The sequence below is a fragment of the Hylobates moloch genome, unplaced genomic scaffold, assembly GCF_009828535.3.
Source record: "Hylobates moloch isolate HMO894 unplaced genomic scaffold, HMol_V3 SCAFFOLD_5, whole genome shotgun sequence".
NCBI lineage: Eukaryota > Metazoa > Chordata > Mammalia > Primates > Hylobatidae > Hylobates > Hylobates moloch.
Window position 1 is genome coordinate 100,212,676 of NW_026652280.1, and position 12,957 is coordinate 100,225,632.

General features: G+C 59.2%; 1 protein-coding gene across 2 annotated transcripts; it reads right to left on the bottom strand.

Annotated features, from left to right (window-relative positions):
* Positions 1-877: 877 nt before the first annotated feature.
* EFNA3 (ephrin A3) lies at positions 878-9,902 on the bottom strand. 2 transcript variants are annotated; one of them, XM_032154377.2, is made up of 5 exons: positions 9,670-9,902; positions 3,017-3,330; positions 2,476-2,541; positions 2,213-2,290; positions 878-1,999 (listed from the first exon to the last, which is right to left on the bottom strand). In XM_032154377.2, the coding sequence occupies exons 1-5, from the start codon at positions 9,795-9,797 to the stop codon at positions 1,869-1,871; spliced, it is 717 nt and encodes a 238-aa protein (XP_032010268.1). In that variant the 5' UTR covers positions 9,798-9,902; the 3' UTR covers positions 878-1,868. The 2 variants fall into 2 exon arrangements, with proteins under 2 accessions (XP_032010268.1, XP_032010269.1); XM_032154378.2 differs by lacking the exon at positions 2,213-2,290 and having other exon boundaries at positions 893-1,999; positions 9,670-9,894.
* Positions 9,903-12,957: the final 3,055 nt, after the last annotated feature.

Below are 12,957 nucleotides of genomic sequence, written 5' to 3' on the forward strand. Positions count from 1 at the left end.
CTGGGAAGTGGCCATTCTCCCGTCTTTTGCCCTTCTGTCCCCTCTGCCCTCCCGAGCGATGCAGGGTGGTGTAGTTATGAGCAGCCCCAGCCCCAGCAAACTCCCAGCACCTTGGGCATAATGTTTGAAATGAGTAAAATTACAAAGGGTTATAAAGGAAGCTAATTATATTGAAAGAGTTATCAAAACATTTACAGTTCTTGATATAGTAATATATATGCTTTCTTATTAACACATTAAAAATGAGGAAGGTCTAACAACTATGATCATTTCAAAGTACTGATGAGTGTAAATGGTATTTTGAGATATCTTCAACAACTATAATGCAGCCTGAAAACATCTGTGATTTCTGGTTACAAAGTCACAGGTACTATTAATACTATTATAGCTTGCTGCCCAAGCACACAAGAGAATGTTAAATTTTAGTTATAGGCAAGTGAAAATAAAGACAGTTTTTTTTCTGTCTAGGTTCTCAAATCCCCTGAAATCCATAGACTCCAGTCAAGAACCTCAGTTACAGAATGGAAGGGGAAGAAAAGGTGGAAACCATAATTGACGGAGCCTTTAACTCCCTGCGTCATTTAATCCCTACACCAACCCTGAGAGAGAGATACCACAACCAGTTTTTCTGGTGGGATACCTGAGAATCAGAGAGGTTGAGTGATTTGACCAAAGTCAACCAGGCCCTGCCTGGAGGCCCCTCTTGCTCTTTCCAAGCAGCGCTGCCTTTGTAATGAAGATGAGCCCCAGAACAAGGTTTGAACACCCTGTTGACTCTTTGGCCCCAGAATTCCCTCCCCTACTCAGGCCCTGTGCCCTGTGAGGTTTAACCAGTGTAACAGAAGGGTGATGGCCCCTTGAAATCACACACACTCAGTTATTTTTATCTCCAGTTTATTTTTTTTAGACTAAGAGCAGAGTATGAAAGTCACAGCCAAAGCACTTGAAAAAGGCCCAGGAGGATGGGTGGGACCACATAGGGTGAGCAGGGCAAGGTCCTGGGAGATGGTTCCCGGCTCAGGGCTGGAAGGGAGGGGGCGCTGTTGTTTTACGGTCTCCAAAAGTGTCTGTGCGTTGCATAGGTCTTGTCTTCACAGAAGACAAAAGAGGGGCCAGGGGGTCCCCCAGGTGTGGGTGGCCTAGCCTGGTGGAGAAGGGGTCTGAAGCTGGAAGGGGAAGTCAAGAAAGGTCAGGGGGTTAAAGGGGGAAGGGACTCTGTCTGTACATTATATATAGAGATATAGAGTCTGTACATGCCTGCCTGGCACCCCAATGCCCACCCCTTGCCATCCTTGTCCACTGCCCGCCCCCCCCAGGGGTGTCTACTTGTAAACTTGGTTTCAATCCAAACCACAATCCTGGAAGTGCGAGTGGGGGAGGAGGACATGCTTATTGCTGTAAACAGGGGAAGGAGGCAGCAGGCAGTGCTGCCCCTTGCCCATCTAGTCCCCTCCCCATGTTCTGCCCCTGGAGGAGAGCAATGGGGGTGCCTCCCACGCTTCGATCTGCTCTCTCTGGGGGCATATGTCTCTCTGGGGGGACAAAGGGTGAGGGCACCAGGAGTCAGGGAAAGGTACCAGGGGCCAGGGAGTCCTGAGCACTGCCCTTTTTGGCCTCCAAGTTTGGTACCAAACATTACCAGAGCCAAAGGCCACTCGGGACCCATGGCTGTCCCCGTCCTTGGTCCACTACAGTGCCCTACCTGGGGGGAAGGGGTAGAGGGGGCGGACATAGATGTATGGTGCAGGCCCCACTTCTAGCCATGGGAGGAGGGGTCTAGGCCCACTAGGCTTCCCTTGGAGAGGTCAAAGGCTCCCTGCTCCTTCCAAGCCCCGCCCCATCTCTCCCCGCCAGGGGAGGGGGCAGAGCTAGGAGGCCAAGAACGTCATGAGGAAGAAGGCGATGCCCACGGCCAGGGGCAGGTGTTCCCGTTTGGGGCTGGTCCCGCTGATGCTCTTCTCAAGCTTGGGCACCTGAGGGTTCTCTCCCTCAAAGTCTTCTGTGGACAGAGGAACAGACAGACTGGTGAGGGCTGGGTTGCGCGCCAGGGCAGGGGCACGCGGCAGCGGCAGCAGCAGTGGAGCCAGGGACGTGACCACCCACGGGGTAGGAAGTATCAGGGCCCCGGGGGACGGCATGCGAGGTGAGCGGGCACCGGGGCGGGGGGCTGCGGTTCCAGCAGTGGCCACCAGAGGGCGCTGCGCAGACTCACCCAGCACGTTGATCTTCACATTGGGGCCCATGGTGAACTGGGGGAGAGTGGGGACCGGCTTCTCCCCGGAGTGCGATGCTGCGGGGTGGGGTGCGGGTGGGGAGAGAGGAGGGGAGAGTCAGGGCCAGGATTCCCTCCCCTTGCTACGGCTGGGGAGCAAGCCCCCCTCACCTGTGCCCTCCGCCCCCACCCCCAGGAAGCCAGGGGAGCCCCAAAGCAGGGAGCTGAGGATGGGGGCGCGGCTCAGAGCCGATTCTACTCACTGGAGGCGCAGCAGACGAACACCTTCATCCTCAGACACTTCCAGTGCAGGTTGTGAGTGGGCGTGGCTGGGAAGGAGACCGGGCCTGAGTCACTTTGGCCCAATGTGTGCCCTGTGCCCTCCCTCGACGGCTCTATCTCTCATCCCCTCCAAACTGTCCCCGTCGGGCGGTCTCCTTCAGGAGCTCCCCTACCCTTGGGACAAGGGTCACTGTAGCTTTGCCGTCGGCCCTAAACGCCCCTTTGGTCCCACCCCTCAAGAAACTGGGATCCCTTATGTTCCAACCCCGGAATGTCCCACACAGAAACAGCGATTCTCCGCAGCCCAAACTTGGGACTGTCACCAAACTCCTCTCTTGGCCCCACGACCTCGTCTGAGCTGAACCCCTGAGGCGCCCCGTGCCCACGCCTCCTCCCTGGTCTCTCAGCCGCGAGACCTGGCGCCCGCCGCGCCGGCCCCGCCCCGGAGCCTCGGGGCTCCACCCACCGGCTGTCACTCAGACTCTCGCGTTTAGACCCGCCCGCCCGGCCGCCGTCACTCACAGATGTAGTAGTACTCGTGGCCGGCGTGGAACTCGTAGCCCAGCGAGAAGGCGCTGTAGCGCTGGAACTTCTCCGAGAACTTGATGGGGCTGTGCGGGGCGTGCGGCCGGTTGCACTCCCAGCGCTTGAAGCCCTGGCTGGCGTTGCAGGTGCGGTAGCCGTTGCGGCTCACCATGTACAGCACGTACTGCTCTGCCCCGCCTCCGGGCCCCGGCCCCGCCCCGGGGCCCACCCCCGAGCTGTTGTAGTGCGGGCAGTAAATATCCAGATAGTCGTTCACGTTCACCTGCACGGTGTAGCCCTCTCGCCGCAGGCTGTGGGGAAGAGGAAGCCGCTCAGAGCGAAGAAACCCCAGAGCAAAGCCGCTTTCCATCTGACCGCTCCGCAGCCCCTCCCCAGGGTCCGCGTAGCCTCCCGACTTTTCCTCCGAGCTTCCTCGCTGCTCAGCCCTGTCTCTGCCCCCGGGGCCCTAGTGCCGCCGCTCCACTAAGTCTCCTTCCGTGCCCTCCTTCTTGGTCTGTCCTTCTCCTGTTGGCCACCAGAGGGTAGCAAAGGCGCAGGGAAGCCCGGCCTGCCTCCAAAGAAAAGGAGGCGAGGGAGAGGGGCGGAGGGAAGAAGGGAACGTACGCTGTGGTTGCCACAGAAACGGCACAGGCCCCAGCGACTCCCAGACCCAGGCCCGGATTTCCTCCGTCCATCCCGCATAATTCAGCAGCCGGGAGGAGGGATGGGAGGGATGGAAGCCAAGGGTGAACGTGGGAGGGATCCCCTCCGAGGGACACACACCCTCCATCGCTTCTCCCACCATGCTTCCCTGCGGCTGCCAGTCCACCCCGGGGGCCTGTCCAGCAGGACCTGCCCTTACAGACGCATGTATGGCGGTTTCATGCATATACATGCATAAGTTCTATGGCACACACACAAATATGTCCACCGCCCACTCATAGGCAGCAGACACACAGAAAAGCTGGGCTGTATGTGTGCTGGCCCGCATGCCAGTATTGGTTGACCCCACCAATCTGGGGTCTCTCCCTGCCCTCCCCATACTACAATATCACTGGCTTCTGTACCTTGAGTCCCGTGACAGAGACCCCACCCTGAGGCCAAGGACAGTTAGGCTCCCAGGAACTTAAAACACATGAGGGCGCTAAGGGACTCAGTACCAAGACTCCACGTGGCATCATGCCAACCAGCCCAAACTTCTGTTTCATTGTGCACCTCCTTCCTCAACCTGGCACAATGGCCCCCCTTAACGATGCTGGGCAGAGCAGTGGGCACAGGGCCTAGACAAGATGGCTGCGCCTCTTATTTCCCTGATCCCTGTTTGGGACAGAGAAGCAGATGCTGGGTCCCTTGTAATCCCCACCTGCCTTGCTAGTCACCATCAAAGTGTTGGTCTTAACACCCTCGATGGCAGTACTGAGCGGTGTGGGGATGGAGAAACCTCTGAATGGAGAAAGAAACTCGGAGAGGGGGCAGGGGTTTTCCCTAATTTCTTTTTTTTTTTTTTTTTTGAGACGGAGTCTCGCTCTGTCCCCCAGGCTGGAGTGCAGTGGCACAATCTCGGCTCACTGCAACCTCCGCCTCCTGGGTTCACGCCATTCTCCTGCCTCAGCCTCTCCGAGTAGCTGGGACTACAGGCGCCCGCCACCACGCCCGGCTAATTTTTTGTATTTTTAGTAGAGACGGGGTTTCACCGTGGTCTCGATCTCTTGACCTCGTGATCCGCCCTCCTCGGCCTCCCAAAGTGCTGGGATTACAAGCGTGAGCCACCACGCCCGGCCTATTCCCTAATTTCTTTACGGTAAGAATGCACATATCTTGGCAGTGCAAGGAGAGTGGTGGACACGGAAAGGCATGGGGTCCTTGGCAAAACGTCAAACCACGGGGTCCCTAGTCCCTGGGAGCTCCCTGAGGGGAGAGACTGGCTCCCTATGTCACCAGGCACCACCCAGTTCCCCAAACAGTAATTAGATCCATTAAAGAAGTGAGCATGGAGGCTTCTGCACACGGTGGGGCCTTGGGGGTCCCTCCCCCCTGACCCCACTTCCTTGGCTTTGCCTGTGCTGTCCCCTCCACCAGCAACCCATTCCAAGCCTGGCAGTGAGGCAGGCAGAGAGCTGATGTTTGGGTACCCCAGTAAGAATTGGCACAGCCTCCTTTGGTCATCAGGAATGCCACCAGCCCCACTCTGTTCCCATGGGAGTAATGGGTCACTCAGGCCCCTCCCTTGCCCTGGCAGTCAGGTGGGCAGGAGTCTCGGCCTGGGGCACTGGGAGCAGGAAAACGGGTTAGACCAGGCCTGGCTCCAAACTGCCATTCTAGGCTTGCCTGTCCGTCACCAACCCCATAGTCTGTTCCTCCCCTCAGGCCTTGGGGAGGGGGCCGCCAGTGATGAGGGTGCCAGGTCTGGAGCAGCTGCACAGCCACACTGGGATCTCTGTCTTTGAGCCTCACCCATGTTTCCAGTCCCACTCTGAAGCAGCCCCTCCCTGCTGTGCCGCCCAGTTCCCCCTACAACACACCCCATTCCAGCACAGAGGAAGCCAACACCCAAGGTATTCCTACAGGTAATTCCATTTCCTCAACAGGGCAGGACTAGCCTTATAAAAAAGGTTGCAGGGCGACCACAGGTGAAGAGAAGCCATCTGTTATGTACTCCTGCGCTGGGTGGCAGGAACAGTCCCTGAAATGCCCCCACCCCCAAGGCTGGGCAGGTGAGAGAAAGACCTACCGGTGGGGTGGCTGGGCCCAGTTGGTACACAGAGGGCACGGGGACAAACGGGGTGAGAGCTAGGAATTCCCAGCCACAACTCTTTGGAGACCCAACATGTCTGCTTGGCTTGGGCACTTTAATTGAATCTGTCATCCTCCCTCCCTCTCCCTAGCAGTGCGGAGAGAGAGGTGCCGCTGGGCCCCTGCGAAGCTCCGCAGCTAACCCCGCCTCCAGGGCCGCACCTCCTGCGGAAGGGTGGGGGTGGGCTGGGATCTGGGGACCGGGTTGTGCCCTGCCCCTTCTTACTGTTCTCTCTTCTTGCTCCACTTCATCCCCTATAGCCTCTCGCCTGTCTTGCAGAAAGGCGAATGCCAACACACCCCATTTGGAGGGGGTGTCCCTTCGCCCCGTTATTTCGGTCTCTCCCGACTCTCACCGCCTCTGAGGCGCATCCCGACACCTCTCTCTCGCTTTCAGTGCCCTGCCGGCCCGCGCCTGGCTCCACTTAACCCGGAGTGTCCGCGGAGGGGGCAGGCGGGCGGAGCGGGTAAGGAGCAAACTTCTCCCCCAGCCCGGGGCAATTAGGGCAGGTAAACAGGGTGTCCAACAAGACCAGGGAGTAGGGAAAGGATCCCACGGGGCCCTGAACTTGTCAAATCCTCGCCATCCTCCACCCCCAGCCCCGGTCTTAGACGCCGGGCTGCAGAGTTAAAGGGGTGGAGGAAGAACGTAGACCCGGGTTCCTCTTCCCTCTAGCGCGCGCCCCCGAGGCTGCGCGCCGCCCGCTCCAGCAGGCGAGGCCGCACCACGTGTGCGCAGCGTGGGGTCCGCGCGCCCGGGCTTTGAGGGTGGTGGCGGTGGTGGCGGGAAGGCTCGGGGGGCGGCGGTTGCACGCTGACAACCCTGCGCCCCTCAGGCGCCCTGGGCCTCGGCGCCCCGCCCGTCCCAGTCTGGCCAGCCCGGGTGTAAAGGCTTCCCTGGGCCGCGTCGGGTGGGGGAGAATCAGCGCGCCCGACACCTCCGCCCCTCCTCCCTGCGACAGCGGCGGCGGCGGCGGCGAAGGTTTATTGATCTGCAGCGGCGGAGAGGAGCGAGAGACCGGCCGAAAGCGCGACACAGAGACGGAGTGAGGGGGAGACACACACCGAGAAGGGGAGGTTAGCAGAGGCCGGATTCACTGAGAGGGGAAAGTAAGGGAGACACCGTGCGAGAGAGAAGCCAGAAACCCAGAGAGGCAGGGAAGAGAACGAGAACCGAGAGTCTTGGAGAACAGGAGAGACAGGCAGGCCAGAGAGGCCCACAGACGGCGGAGACAGAGACGCAAAGGAGAGAAGCAGGGACAGGGAAGGGTGCAACGCTGAGACTCAGAGACTGGGAGAAAACACAGAGAAAGACCATCAGGGACGTAGTAGAGCCTCAATAAATATTTGTTGAATGAATGCATGAATGAAAGAGAGATCAGCAACAGAAGCATTTCAGAGATAGGTCGAGAGACAGCTATATAGAAAGATGTTCTCGAAGCTCCTTGAGACAGGGGCAAATACCAACATCCTTGCTCAGTTCTGCAAAGAAATGAAACACAGGCCAGGGGGCATATATTTGGCCATCGGCCGTCCCAACCCCCCTCACCAAGTTCGATTCCCGGCTTAGGGGACTCCTCGACCTCATACTCTAATGCATCCCTCCAATACAATCCCCCCACCCCTAGTTTCTGGGCCAGATTGGGAACAGGTCTCTCCTATTCCACGGGACTAAATGGAAGTACTGAGTGGGGGGCAGAGGGCTAGGTCGCGGCCGGTGTGCAGGGCACAGTCCCCAGGTCTGTCAAAGGAGGCCGACGCACGTGTCCCACCAGCACCCTCCCACGTGACCCCCAGGAGGCGGGGTCGCAAGACCCTCCCCACGTGACCCCAAGGGGCAGAGACCCTTCGCACGTGACGGGAGGTGGGAGCCTGGAGCCCACCTCACGTGACTAGGGGGAGGGGGCACGGGAGCCTGTGGCTCGGTCGGCCCCGCCCCCAGCTCCCCGGCCCTCTCCACTCTCGGCTCCGGAGCACGTCGCTCTCACGATTTATGGGGCCGCGGCTGCCGCAGTGAGGGAGCCGGGGAGCCCGGGCGCAGCGGCAACAAAGGCCCGGGAAGCGAGGCGGGGGCGGCGGCAGCCTCCTGGCCCAGTGTGCGCCCTCTCCTACCTCTGCCGGCCCAGGCCCGCACGGAGTAGACAGGACAGAAAGGAGGCTCCCGGAACCCGGGCTCCCCCACCCGCTCCCTGAGCTTTCACCTGCGCCCAGGTGTATGCGGGGGAGGGGAACCTGATCAACACCTCCCCCCACCAAACCTATTCCTGCATCCTCCCCGGCTCTGGCTTCCGCTAAGAACGCTGAGGTGCTCCAAGGGTGGCGGGGAAGCCGGGGCCCCTCACCTGCGAGCTCTCCGTTCCCCGCCAGACTCTAGCGGGGTGGGGGGCGGACGTGTGAGTCTGGGGGAGGGGGCTGAGCTAGATAGAGCTGGAAAGTCAGCCCCCAGCGCCCCCCGGAGTTCTTGGAGTCCCGCTCCGGGGGGGAGGGGCCACGTCCCCACCCCCAAGGTTTCCATGGGAAGCGAGAGGGGGGCGTCGTTGGCTCATCCCCACCCCCAGTCTGACACTCCGGGCGCGAGGAGGGAGAGAGGGGGCGGCGCGGAGCCCCAAACAACAAAGAGCGGAGCGGCGAGCGGCAGCCCCTCCTCCGAGAGGTTGGGGGTCGCGGCCGCCCGGCCCTCCCGGTCCCCTCCCCTGGGGTCTGGCCATTTGCTCCCTGGTCAGTCGGTCCCTGGGGTGGGGAGCCAGAGGCAGTGCTGCCGCCACCGCCCGGGCAGGTGTGACAGTGACCCCCGCGTCCCCAGGGATCTCCCCCTACCAACACACAGACACACACTAAGGTGGCCAGGGTGATACACACGGCGGCTTGGCGGGGAGGAGAAGACAAGGGCAGCAAGGACTGAGCAGAATGAGGACCCGGCCCCGCAGCCAGCACCCGGCCACCGCGCCACACACCCCGGGAAACCACACGGCCGCCCTGACACCCGCCTAGACCGCGGCGGCGCCAACAGCCACCCCAGCCCAGACGCAGCCGGCCACGCGGACAGCGACCGCAGCCCCTTCCCCGACCCGCCGCCCGCTCCCACCCCCAGACGATCGCCGACGCAGACACACAAATCACACACTCAGACACACACGCACACTGACAGCCGCTCACGCCCGCTCACACTTGGAGCCATTCGCCGTCCCCAGCCCGGGCGTGTGTGTGCGTGTGTGACACACCGACATCTCTCTGCCTCCTTCCCTCTCGCCGGTACCCCACGTTCCCATCCTAACCAAGCAGCATTCCTAGGGCCCCCCAACTCGGCGACCCAGCCCCACCTCACCCCAGCCGGGCTTATCCACACAACCAAGACAACCCATTCGCCTTCCTTCTAGGGAGGGGCTCGGTCGGACTCCCTGCCTCAGCTCCGGACCCCACTTTTAAAAGCAGGAGTCCTAGACAGAACCCCTGGAAGCCCTCATGGCCAAAAACAGGTCATCCCTGGGCCCCAAAATGCAGCGGCCTATCCCCAGCACACCGCTACCCCCAAACCCCAGCCCAGCTGGTGGGACTACGGGACAGGGGCATGCTATTCCAGCGGCGGGTGCGGAGAGAAGCCAAGATGGGTTGGGAGGCCCCTCCAGCAGCCTCCTCCGCACGGCCCGAGCGCTCCTTACTACAGCCCCCAACAGCCTCTTCAGACACCCCCGAGTTTCCTAGACGCCCACAGAGTGCGTCCCCCTCTCCGTCCCCTCCCAGCCCCCAGCTCTGGTCTCCCAGGACTCCCACCCCGGGATCCCCCAGGACTTCTCGGGCCCACCGGCTTCCCCTCTCACTGACACGGGACACGCGGACTCCCAGGGTCCCCGACTCACTGCTGGTTGGAGCTGTTCCAGTACACCGCATGCCTGTTTCCCAGCGCCCCTCCGGGCCCTTGGGCCAGCAGCGGCAGCAGCGGCACGGGCACGAGCAGCAGCAGCAGCAGCAGCGGAGCCGCCGCCATCCCCGGAGCCGCCGCCGCCGCCGCCCCCCGACTGAGCCCCGCGCTCCCGGCTTCTCCGCTTCCCAGCTCCCTGCTGCCGCCGCCGCCGGCCCCCAGCCTTAGGCCACGCCCCCAGCCCTTCCCTCCGCCCTCCTGGGCGCGCCCCCGAAGCCCCGCCCCTGGCGCGCCCCCGACAGGCCCCGTCCCGCTCCGGCCGGGAGCGCGCGACGCGTGGGAGGTGGGGACCGTGCTGCCCCCTCGGGAAAGACCAGCGCGTGCCTCGCCTCTCCCTCTTGGGTTCAGTTTGCTACAACTGGTCCTGGACCTTTTGCTCCCCAGGCTGAATTTCCCAGAAGGATTTGGGAACCCAAGATAAGGATCTTGATCTCAGGGAAGCCCATTCATCTCTGGGAATGAGGGGAAGGAGCAGACTTGAGAAGAAGCTGGGGATCCAGGACCTCTTAGTAAGTAGGGCTGGACCCCTTCCCTTCTGAACACTGTGGCCCTCTGCTGCGTCCATGCCCCCTTTTCCCGTGTGCGTGAGGACTCAGGTGGGCACAGAAGGGTGGTGGAGAAGTCCTCAGCTGGCACCAAGGCTCTGACAGCTGGTGACCTGAAGCCCCCAGCTGAGCATGAGGCTTGTTTTTCTTGGATGCAGAGTAAAAGAGCTGAACCCCCCAGAGTGTCAATACTGGGTGCTGTAAGAGCCTTCAGTGGTCCAGAACCCAAGGCGCAGGAGGGGGTCAAGGAGAGAGTCAGCTGGGGGTAAAGAAGGGTTCCCTGGACACCTACAAAGGATTCCTCACTGGCACTTAGGCAGGGCCCCTCCTGGGGCAGCCAGGGGTGTCCCCAGGCATTCCCACTCCTACTCTCAGAGACGCTGATCCTGAGTCAGAGGGCAGAGCACCTTGTGTTCCAGCTCTCACCACAGTCATTGTCCTCACAGTGACACCCAAGCACACACATCACACACACACATTCAGGAAAAAAGGCACAGTCACCCAAAGGCAGAGAACATAGAGACACAGGCGCCTGACACAGACGTACGGACACACAGGTACACCTTCCAGACACACACAGGAAAGGGCACTATCAGACTGCTAGAGATCAGGCACAGAGACACCCAAGCACACACCTATATCCATCCACACACAACACACACACAAACCCACATGCATCCTGACACACACAGTTCCTTGCTCTCCTCTTCTCTCTTTCTAGGAAGTAGAAGTTCAGGAAAAGCGTTCAGAAACCAGACCTAGGGCTATCTGTCCCTTGTCTCTTCTCTTTTGGAGAGGCCCAGACCAGGCGGAACCAGGCCTGACTGGGTTCTCAGAACGCAAGCCAACCACTTGTGTCCAGGGAGACAGGCATGCCGCTACTTTGCTTCTGTGCTTCAGGAGAGGGAACATGCAGGCACCTCCCTATCTGCTTATCTGTGGCAGGACAGGGTCTTGACCACAAGTCAGCCTCAGGTGCTAGGCTGGGGGCAGGAGCGGTGCTATCCAGAATAGGCTCAGTGTCTGACTGCTGCTAGGTGAGAGTAGGCTCTGTCTTCTCTGGGCTCCTCTCCACCCCAGGAGATCTATTCTTCCTTCTCAGGAGCCAGCAAATAAATTAGGCCCCTTGGGATGGGAGTGGGGGACTTTGCAAACAGCTCTCCCTCCCCGCAGGCTCCTCATCCCCAGAGAGATTTGTTTCACCCAAATGATGCTAACCTGCTTACTCCAGGTGCCACAAATCCCAGCCCCCTCCACTCAAACCATATTCCCTGCTCCACAAGGTCAGCTTCTCTTTGTAGGGGCCCACAGTTGGCAGAGACGCTGCCCATATTGATAGTGAACAGGAACTTGCTGGTTTGGTCTAGGACTTTAAATTCCATTTTAGAAAAGATATATCCCTGTTTATCGAATCTAGGTTCTGCTTAAGAATTTGGGCCTTTTTCTATAGGTCCGGGGTACTCTTTAGAATCTGGCACCCCCACACCCACCCTCCAATAATAACTGAGTCCTTCTCTTAGAATCTGGAGCCCTCTCTACAGGATTTAAGCAGCTCTCTCTACGGAGTCGAAGCCTCTGGTTTTGAAGTTGAGATACTCTCTATAGGGCCTAGCTAGGCCTGTGTCTGTGGGATCTAGTGCTTTGTCTACCTGGGCCTCAATCCATAGGGCTGCTAGCTGATTTGGGCCTTTGTGTGAATTAGAAAAAGGACCCTTCTTTGCAGGCTCAGTCCCTAGGGTGCATCTCTTGGCAAGTGGTGCCTTTGTACAAAAACAAAGGTGCTGCCTCCTTCAGTGAGAGGTGGCTCTAGTGGCTCCCTGTCTCAGTGAGGGAGCTTGGGCTGATGTCCCCTTCCCCTTGGGTGGCTCCTTTGTGCCATGCACAAACTATATGACCATATATGGCAATTCTGTCTACAGGATATGTGCTTCTAGCTATAATGCCTATGTCTGTCTATAGGCCTCTATTTATAAGGTCTGGGCTTCTCTAGGGACTGAGTCCCTGTGTATAAGATCTGAGCCACTGTCCACATGCCCAGGGCCTAATCTAAAGGCCTGGGCTTCTCTCTGTGGCATGTGAGTCATGGAAGGACCCAAGCCTTATTGATGGGGTCTAGACGTTTGCGTGTAACTGTAACTCATATTGTTCCTGACTGTGATCCACCACAGTAGGATTATATTTTGCACTGCAGTTCAATAACACACACACACACACACACATACTCTCTCATACACACACACTCATACACACACACACATTTAACTGAAATAAGTTTCATGAAACAATACTTACCCTTACTACAGAGGATGCACAATGATATTTTCCTCTGTTCTAGTTTTAAAATTAAAAACAATAAAATAAAAAGCTGGTTGAAGCCCATAAAATTGACTTCTTGACTTTACCATCCCCACTATAGATCACAACCTATAGTGTGAAAAACTGGTGTCTAAGGCCTGGGCCCTGAACTACTTCTCTGTTGGATGAGGGCCTCTGTGGAGGTTGGAGCTCCCTCCATGGGGCTGGTCCTGTCTTCAGGGCTTCAGGCCTCCTCCTCCTTACCTGCAGGCTCTGACACTTGGGCTTGCTAGCACACTGCTGGCTGCCACGATCTCTCCCAGGACACTGAGCTCAGCTCCTGGGAGGACTCTGACATGGTGCCTCACTCTCCTCCATCCCTCAGG

Bases quoted from the DNA above. Each gene is read 5' to 3' on its own strand.
- EFNA3 (XM_032154377.2), bottom strand. From the start codon at position 9,797: ATGGCGGCGGCTCCGCTGCTGCTGCTGCTGCTGCTCGTGCCCGTGCCG. The intron at 3,331-9,669 runs GTGAGTCGGGGA...TCTTCCCCACAG, and splicing joins TGGAACAGCTCCAACCAGCA to CCTGCGGCGAGAGGGCTACA. The intron at 2,542-3,016 runs GTGAGTGACGGC...TCTCCTTCCCAG, and splicing joins CCACGAGTACTACTACATCT to CCACGCCCACTCACAACCTG.